Source organism: Poecile atricapillus, chromosome 2 (assembly GCF_030490865.1).
Source record: "Poecile atricapillus isolate bPoeAtr1 chromosome 2, bPoeAtr1.hap1, whole genome shotgun sequence".
NCBI lineage: Eukaryota > Metazoa > Chordata > Aves > Passeriformes > Paridae > Poecile > Poecile atricapillus.
In genome coordinates this window covers 58349435-58359316 of record NC_081250.1, presented here as the reverse complement: position 1 = coordinate 58359316, position 9882 = coordinate 58349435, and the positions used below count along the sequence as shown (strand labels likewise).

Sequence of the window (9882 nt, the reverse complement as noted above, 5' to 3'; positions counted from 1 at the left end):
AAAGGCAAGTCCTGCTGGGTTGAGGGAGCACTTCAGCCCCACCACCTGCCAGAAACAGTGCAAAAATTCAGATCTGATAAAAACTTAACTCTTTTTCTTCTTCTTCTTCTTCTTTTCTTTTTCTTTTTTCTTTTTTCTTTTTTCTTTTTCTCTTTCTTTTTCTTTTTCTTTTTCTTTTTCTTTTTCTTTTTCTTTTTTTCTTTTTCTTTTTCTTTTTCTTTTTCTTTTTCTTTTTCTTTTTCTTTTTCTTTTTCTTTTTCTTTTTCTTTTTCTTTTTCTTTTTCTTTTCTTTCTCTTTTTCTCTTTTTCTTTTTTTTTTCTCCCCCAGTTTTGGCCTTCCATAAAGGGAGGGGCAGGTGAAAGTTGAAAAATTTGGACTCAATAAACCTTTCATACAAGTCTGATAAGAAGAGCAGATGTTTCATTATGGCAGGGCTTTTTGGCTGGTTTTCATCTCTATACATTTTCCAGTGGATGTGAGGGGAAAAAAATTTCCCAGCTGTAGACTACTAGACAGCAAAGTGTCTTTCTTAATCACCATCCGTGGACTCAGCAGTCCCAAAAGCCTGCAGAGCACAGGCTGTAAATCACTGCTCTAACATTTTGCAGTCACAAACAGCCTAGGTTATAAAAATTCCCCATCCTGTCTGGTCGATGGCCCAGTCTAGCACTTGAATGAACTTCTGTTGTGATGGCACAGGAAACTTGTGTCATCAGCTTCTCTTCTGAAATGAAAATGTTTAGACATGTCCCTCTTCTGCAGAGGAGGAAGGGATGTTAAGTTGTATGCATCCCTGCTAAGGAAAGAGAGAAGTGCTCATTCACGCTTCCGAGTCATGCACTTGAAAATTATGTGGGCTTCAAACTGTGAAGCGTGACTGTGAAGGCATCGTGGGAGTAGCCCTAACCTAGTAAATAATGGTTTACTTTATGACTAAGGCAACAACCTGTAGGGTTTCCAAGTGCAGGACCAGAAGGATGTGTCTGTGCTGGGGTGTGTTTGGGTAGACAGCCACATACCTGATGATGTACATGCAGTAATCTCCTGTGCAGCTGATTTGGCATGATCCAGTCTTGATGCTGCTATACAGAAAAATGTCCATGCACAAGTATTTGCACTGCTGAAATGCACCTGTGCAGATCTATCAGTGCAATACTAACCCCACTCACAGAAAAGAAACTGCAGGGAAAATGTAACACTAACATTCACAAATGGTTATTTTTTTATATCTTTTTCTTTCAGGTTGCCCAAGAAAAAGAAAAACTGAGAAGCTAAATTAGTCTCTGCTATATTTCCACTGAGGAGCACAGAGCTTTGCTGAAGATATTATCTGGGAAAAAAAGAGATCCTCTGTTAACTGAGTATGAAGATCACATTTTCAGACATTAAGAGACAGCTGACAGAAAAGCTGGTGACAGTGCAATTTAAACTGCCTGTTAATTTATTATTGCAATGCTAAGAATTTGCATTGTCTTTTTTTGAAGGCAATTGACAACATTTCTGATAGTTCAGCAGGAGTGGGATCAAGCTGCAGATATGCATTTTATTGTACTCTGTGTGTTAAAGTCATTCCCTGGGTTGCTTCTGTAAAAGCCAGGAGAAACCCTGGCAGAAGGTCTTTGGCTAAGAAGTCAAGAATCTAGAGTCAGGAAAGGATTGCCACAATGGAAACTACCCAAACCTCTTTTACACGGGGTGCTCACATACAGCACAAGCTGCCTTAATTTCTGATAGCAAGCCCTGCCAAGCTTTTGAGGAGGGTAAAACTTCCCTTCCTACTGGAACTGCTCAAAATACAGGATGAGGTTATTTAGCTTCCTCAACTGGAATCTGTCACTGGTTATCCCAGTGGATACAATGAGGTGTCTGGGCACAGAAGAGATGTGATACCTTTTGAATGTCTCCATAATTTTTCATAATATTTAAATGTGATACCACCTTGCAGACTTCTTGTACTGAGGTATTATATATAAACAGCTATAAACTCCCTGCCATGGGGACTGGCCAATCTGTGACTCCTGAACAACTTCTGCATCACTTCTGAGTAGTTCAGCAACAGCTCTCATAATAACATTACATCACATAATTGGCAATGGGGCTGTCTAGCACCAGGGCGGCTGGCCCATTCAAATCCCCAGCCACAGGGGAAGCCGTGAGTGACTTTGCCCAGACACCCTGCGCTACAGCTGCATGCCTGGGCTTCAGGCTGGAGCAGGGTCTGTGGGTTGCTGGTGAGCTGCTGTCACGCCCTGTCTGCAAACCACCCCACAGCTCTCCCGGGAGAAATTAGGTATGGAGTGAGAGCCTTGTGGCTCTCCCCCATTTGCAGATCTCTGTAAGCCACTTGGAGATTTTGGGAGGTTGACCACCTTGTGTTCTACACACTCCCAAGAATTACTATGGAACAGGTATTAGTGAGGATTAAGTATGCTGCGACAGGCTTACAGCATCAGTCATCAGTCTGAACAGGAAAATACTCAGCCAAGTCATCTTTAAGAGGCGTTATATAATACATTTTGAATTTTCATTAAAGCTACAACACATAAAGCAGGATAACACATCTTTTATTTTAAAAGAAGTCTTAGCTAAGCATGTTTCAACCTTAAGTAACTGCACTGCAGATTATCTTGTTTATCTTCTTGGAAGGCAGCCGTATTTTTTCAATGCATGTATTTTCTTAAATCTATCATTTTCAAGAAGTGCTTTGCCACAAGGCTGTATCTACCACCCCAGTCCTTTCACCTAACAGTTCTATGAAGCTGATTTCTACACCATATGCTTTTGTTCATGCTATGTATTCAAATACAAAGGCGTGGTTAAATTCTGATGTCCTTTTTGAGGGGAAGACTGGGGAAAACATCTGCCTCTTGATGGAAGCCATCTGGTATAACCAGACATGAAGTCAAGCATCCTAATACGGTGTGTTCCTTATGATCCTACTGCTTAATAGAATTACAGATTCTTCCCCTAATGCTCTCATCACATGCATCTCAGGGATTTTCCCTCGCACCTACCTAGGATTGATTGGTGCAATTATTTTGTAAACTTTTATCTCAGTGCAATCAAAGTAACCAGAAACAATAATAATTATTATGTAGATTTCTGTTTTTATTCTCCCATCTGAGCTGTTCATCTGCACAATTACAGGTGCAGAGCAAATCACAAAATAGTTACTGTGGAAGGAGGGGCTGCAGGCTCAGGCTTCCTGAGGTCAGTAGTACTGCAGCATACCTTTAGTTTGTTCCAGAGATAAGAGTTAATGTATCAGAATTGGTAAGGGCAAGTGAGCTCTTGTCACTTCATCCCTTACTTAAAGTGTCAGACTTCTGTCACTCCATCATACCCACCGGTGAGGGATCAAATATTGTCTATCCTTACCCCTCCAAGGAGGTCTGGTATGACAGATATGACACTGAAACATATAAAAGCTGTGTGATAGGCCAGCTTTCAAGAAAATGGCAGGTGTTAATAAAGCTGCATGACCTTAATGTGGGTTTTTGACTGAGGGGGATTAGCAGACAAAAGGCAAACAGAGTAACCATCAGCTTGAGATATGTGTAGGGCAAACAAAGCCAGATTATTTTTGTGCCATGTTTCTGCTCTGCTGCCAAGATTATCTTCTCCACATACAATAATGGGACATTCAGCACCAACAGAGTTTGTTTACCTGAGCTAATCTTCAAACACACAAGGCAAGATTACACTCAGGGAATCTGGATGAAATTGACAGTCTTTCCTGGTTTTCTTAAAGAGGTCAATACCCTGCCATGTGGCTGCCATGGGTAAGAAGCATGTCCATGGCATGTTTTGATGGAGACACACACATACCCTTAGGGACATCTCTGACCTCAGCTCCAGCCAGTTTTTCTCCTCCTTGCCCTGCCAGTGTACTGTGGTGTGGGGCCAGAGCCCAGGGAAGGTGGCTGCTCTGCCAGGCAAGGGTGCTCTCCTTTTCTTCCTGCCCACTGACCCAAGGGAGACCTGGAGAGTGCTGCAGAACTTCCACAGGCTCCTCAAGGCCCAGGCCTTGGGCGGCACCAGAGCAAAGTGAGGTGACTGTCCAAATGTGCTCTGCAAAGGTGCAGCCTCACCTTATGTGCTGTGCGCAGTTTTGGGCACCATAATATAAAATAAAGATATAAAGTTATTAGAGAGTGTCCAAAGGAGGGCCATGAGGATGGTGAAGGGTCTTGAGGGGAAGCTGTATGAGGAGCAGCTGAGGTCACTTGGGCTGTTCAGCTTGGAGGAGACTAAGGGGAGACCTCATTGCAGTCCACAGCTTTCTCCCAACAGGAAGAGGAGGAGAAGCTACTGATCTCTTCTCTGTGGTGACCAGAGACAGAACCAAGGAAATGGCCAGAAACTTTGTCAGGGGAGATTTAGATTGGTATTCTGGTTTTTGCTACGGTAGAGTTAACTTTATTTACAGTTGCTGGTATGGGACTGTGTTTTAGATTTGTGCTGAGCACAGGCTTGATAATTTAGAGATGTTTTTGTTATTGCTGAGCAGGACTTGCACACAGCCAAGGCCTTTTCTGCTTTCCATATTGCCACGCTGGCAAGGAATGGGGGGAGTGCCTGGGAGGAGACCCAGCCTGGACAAGTGACCCCAAATGACCAAGGGATATTCCAGACTACAAGACATCATGTCAAATAAAGTGGGGGGAGGAAGGAGGAATATTTGGAGTGATGGTGTTTGTCTTCCCAACTTGTTACGTGTGATGGGGCCCTTTGTCCTGGGGATGGCTGAACACCTGCCTGCCCATGGGAAGCAGTGAATCAATTCCTCGTTTTGCTTTGCTTGTGTGCATGGTTTTGTTTTTCCTATTAAACTGTCTTCATTTCAACCCACGAGTTTTCCAGCTTTTACCCTTCCAAATCTCTCCCAGTTTCGCTGGAGGGGGAGTGAGAAAGTGGCTGCGTAGGGCCTGGCTGCTGGCTGGGGCTAAACCAAGACAGCTGGTGAAACAGAAAAGGGCTCTTCACCCAGAGGATGCCTGAGCAATAGAATTAGACTCCCGAGGGACGTGGTCACAGCACCAAGCCTGACGGAGTTCAAGAGAGTCTCGGACAACGCTCTCAGGCACATGATATGATTCTCGGGGTGTCCTGTGCAGGGCCAGGAGTCGGACTCGATGATCCCCGCGGGTCCCAACCCGGAATATTCTCCAAGTCCGGTTCTGTGACGTCAACGGGGCCGGCGGGCGGGGCCGCGGGGGTTGCCGGGAGCTGTAGTTCCTCCCCGCGCCGCCCCGCGGGCCGGGCCGCCCGTGCCTGTGCCTTTAAGCGCGGCCGGACGCGCAGCGCGGCGCCTGCGCGGAGCCGCCGTGACCCCGCTTCTGTCGGCGCCACCGGTGACTATCAGGGCGCCCCAAACCACCCCCCCCGGCGGCGGCAGCAGCACCAGGTTCGGCCCCACTGCCGGGCACCTCTGACCGACCCTCCGCCCCCGGCCGGGGCGATGGAGGAGCGGCCGGAGCGGGGCGGCGGGCCCGGCGTGGAGGCCCCGGCGTCGGAGATCCGCGCTCCCGGCCCGCGGCCGCTGCGTCTGCTGGAGTGGAAGGTGTCGGTGGGGGCGGCGGTGCAGATCGGGTCGGTGCTGGCGCTCTGCGCCCCGCTGCCGTCGCCGTCCGCCCCGCGCCCCGCCGGCCCCGCCGCCGCCCCGCTGCCGCCCGTGGCCAGCGGCGCCTCCGCCCGCCCGCAGCGCGGCGGCCCCGAGCGCAGGCTGCGCGCGGAGCGGCCCGGCGTGGTGCGCGAGCTCTGCGCGCGGCCCGGCCAGGTCATCGCGCCCGGGTGAGTGCGGGCCGGGGGCGGCCTTGGCGGGACGCGGCTTTCGCGCCTCTTCCGAGGGGGCCGGGCCGGGCCCTGCTCACAAAGGCCCTTCCTCCGGAGCTCTGCGCTGGGAGGCTGCCGTGCGAGGGGAAGGAGGAGGAAGCGGCTGGGGAGGTGCCGAGGGATCGTGCTCCACTCCCGTGTTTCAGAGCTGAGCCCCTTCGCTGTGAGCTCTGTCTCAGAGAGCTGAGCGTCCCTCCTGCTATGTCGGGGTTCTCCAAACGCTGCTCTTACTGGAAACACTACTTGGAAATCCCCATATCACAGAATGAGTTAGGGTGAAAGGGATCACCGTGAGTTATCTGGTCCAGCCTCGCTGCTCGTGTGAGGTCGCCCTACGGCGTGTTGAACGGGATTGCATCCAGACGGTTCTGGGGTATCTGCAGTGAGGGAGGCTCCACAGTGTGGGGAACCACTTCCAGTGCAGCACAATAAAGAAGTTTTTCCCCGTGTTCAGGTGAAACTGCTGTGCATCAGTTTCTGCTACTGCCCCTTCTCCTAATATACTCTTTCTAGTTAGGCGGTTAGGTTGGTGCAAAACTCGGGGAGCAAAGAGAGAGAGAGCATTTGTGCTCAATAGAAGGAATTTTAATGGGAAACAACAGTGCAGCAAGGCATTTTAAAATTACTGAGTACCTTACACATAATATTGGCAGCCTAAATGTTTTCAATACTGTAGCTGTTTTAATGTAGAAGGCTGCTGCACAAATATAACCAAGATGTTGTAATTGTAACTTTCAGGAGAGCAAGGGACTAAAAACCCTTTTTTTTTCCTGTAGTTTAGCAATGGGTTTGTCTTAATGTTCATCTTGAATGTTCATTGACTTTTAAATTCTTAAATACCTGATAGATAGTGGGCCACTCAGATTTCTATGTTAAATTGGGCGAATAACCTGCTAGCCTGTACTTAGGGAGATTTATTCTTTTTCAACAGGAAACTAGTTAAACAATCTACTTCCTCTGTTTCATGAGAGCAAGCTATTTTCTTTGATTGCAGTTCTCTTGATTTTTAGGTGGGAACAGCCAGGCCTAAATTTTCTTGACTGAAATTCATTAGTATATGCAAAACATCTCTGTATGGGGGTGCTCTCTACGGTTCAAGAAAAAAAAACAGTCTGATGCAGTCTTGTGTATTAGTCAGTCATATAATGTGCTATTGAGGAGGTGCAAGCTGTGTATTCCTTGCTGTAGAGATACCTCTTTCTGAGATAAGACGGTGGTTTTCCTTTTGTGCCCCATCAGCATTCTGCTGTTGCATCTGGTGCAGCATGGACAATTTTTAATACCTGATGTAGAACAAAGGTACTGTAAATGCTAGGTCAGACTAAAGAAGATCTTAAAAGTACAGACTGAAATTTTAAAACACCATATGCATGATGAAATTTGTGTTGCTATCACTGCATAGAAGGGGAGATAACTTTATCTGGTCTTATCATTGTGTTAGCTAAGCACTTGGAAGGAAAACTAAAGTAAAAATATTCTAAGTGAAAAATGTAATCAATTTAAAGTAGTCTGGGTCTCCTGCTGATGTAGCAGCATTTTTGTTTTAGCTTTGCTCAATGTTAATAGACTGGAGTGCACTAATTGATTTGAATTAGTAAGTCCTTGCTTTGAGACAATTAGAAAATAAATGGTGTTCTTTATTACCATTGGTCTTGGCTTCTGGAATATTTGTATCTCACACGACTGAAAGATTGTATTTGATATTGACCATTGCTAGGTGTTACACTAAAGGAATTCTGACTTTTCAGTTAGGTTCCTCTGTTGCATGTTGCAGTGTATTTACTGGATGAGTGCAAGGGAGAAGTTCAAGTAAAGAGGTAGAATAAGCATGACCTAAGGGTAGTAGAACTGGTCAGTAATTGAAGACAAAACTGCATTCTACTGGTCACTTAAAGGCTTTTTTTGGCAAGCATTTAATATCTTGCCTGTGGCTTCCCATTTTGTGGAATTGAAATAATAACATTTCACTAACTATCAACAATATTTCAGTGTTTTAAGATTTTGCAATATTAAAACACAGTTGTGATTAAAGTGTGTAATATAGCTGAAGTTTATTCATCATCTGCAGAAGATGCCCTTTTTGTGATCCAAAGTATCGAGAATGGTAGGTGCCATGCTGGCTTCAGAAAAATGAACTTGGCTGATTTAGCACAGAATTCTTTATGAACCAAAGATATTTACAAGTATTTTTCAGACCCTGAAACGCTGTAGAAGTACTGTTTCTATTCAAAATATTTTTACTTCTCATTAGAACATGAGAAGATAAGCTGATCAAACCTTTTTATTTGAGGATAAACAATACGAGTGGCTAAATTTTCTTCTATGTCAGTTAGGTCATAATAATTCTGGAAATAAAGCCATTGTTTAGCAAAAGTCTATCCCAATTAAGAAGGCACATTTTTAACTTCTTATTATTTTTCTTTCATATCAAGCATGAAGTTCTTTTGCTGCATGATAGTAATTTTGCACATTTATAGCACTTAATTTTTTTGTAGTGTTATTACCTGCTTTTTAGCATTGACAGGGATGCAAACTTCCCCCTGGAGACATCTAAAGGCAGGCAGGCAGTAGGTAGCTTTTGCTTATTCTTGTAGAGGTAGGCTTGCATCATATGTCAGTCTGGAACTTGAGAGAGAAAGGTGTCTAACCTTTTAGGTCTGTAAATAACAGGGATTGCAGGAAGCAGTTAATGAAAGGCCTTTGATGTTAATGAAGCGTCATTTTGATGGGTAGCAGGAGCAACAAATGAAATGCCAAAAATCCTGCACTGGTCTGTGTATTATTAGTGCCAATTATCCATCAAAGTTAATCATTCTGAAGGTGCTGCAGGTATGGCAGGATTCTGGGTTGAGTCAGTATTAATGCTTTATGCAAATATTTACATAAGTGTTTCTGATATAAAATGATACATAAAATGATTTCCCTACTGATGGGACAGACTATTGCAAGGGTATTGTTTGGTTCACTTTAGAAGAGTCTTCTGAAATATTTATTACCTGCATATTTAACCTGGGTATCTTTGTGTCTTACCATATACCTTTAATACCAAAAATTCACATTCTTCTACAGAGTATATTTGTGTTGTAATAAAAGTCTTGTTTAAACTATCTGCATCCTAGTGAAGCAAAACTTCTCATTTTTGGAGAAGATATCAGGAAAGAGGTAGGGATGTGTTCTCTGAAACTGTAGATTTTTGTGTCATGGCTTGATATTTTTTTTGTGCCAGAAACTTGATTATATATTTTTGAAAGAATATCTTCTTTTGGTTATCTAATGTCACATAGGCTCAGGGCCTAGTTTACTGTCCACTTAACCTCAAACCCCAGTACCATGCATTTTACAGTCTTCCAAGGGGAATAAAATGCTAATAAATTGCAGTTTATTTTAAAGTGGTGACACTTTTAACAAACTACAGGAAAAACACCTTGCTCTTTGTTAGATACGAATGTTTTCATAATAGCCTGGCAAATATTTAATGAAGTTATGAGTCTAAAAAAATCCCTCAGTGCCAAACATTGAGGATTGTTGAATAATACGTAACAATCCCAACTTATTTTATCTCTTGTCTAATTCCTTTTTATGGAATTCATCCCATTATTTTTTTAATAAGTTTCGGTTTGCATGTTTTTGACTTGTCTATTTTTTTAAAAAATCTCCCCCTCTCCTTTTTGCCATATACTGTGGTACCAAGAAACACTGAAAGAAGACTCTCTCTAGTGTTCTGTTGAACTGGATAGTGAAAGAGATGCAAGTTCTATATGAGGGGTTTTGTCTTTCATTGCCTTTTCTTTCTCCTATTCCTAGGCACCTAACAAGTTGGAAGCTCATAAGATAGCTCATAGTACTGAATGGTAGAGGACAGAGTTCCTTTTCTTTACCTGGCCATGTTTTCACAAAACTTGTAGAAGCTTCTTTATCTGAGAGCTTAATTGGTTTGGTTGGAAATGGGCATCAGCCTTAGAGTTTAGCAGTAGTGTGGTTGTGGCAACCTCGTGTATGCAGTTTTTGTCAATGTGGCTTTCTTAGACTAAGGTTTCCTGATTGCT

General features: G+C 44.1%; 1 protein-coding gene across 2 annotated transcripts in view; it reads left to right on the top strand.

Moving 5' to 3' along the window:
- The first annotated feature begins 5281 nt into the window (after window positions 1-5281).
- CTDP1 (CTD phosphatase subunit 1) overlaps window positions 5282-9882 on the top strand; it is a 102123-nt gene continuing 97522 nt past the window's right edge. Inside the window, exon 1 of one of the 2 annotated variants that reach the window (XM_058832879.1) lies at window positions 5282-5794. In XM_058832879.1, the coding sequence (XP_058688862.1) occupies window positions 5463-5794 (332 nt within the window). In that variant the 5' untranslated portion in view covers window positions 5282-5462. The remainder of the gene's footprint in view (window positions 5795-9882) is intronic. The other variant, XM_058832878.1, reaches the window with a different exon arrangement.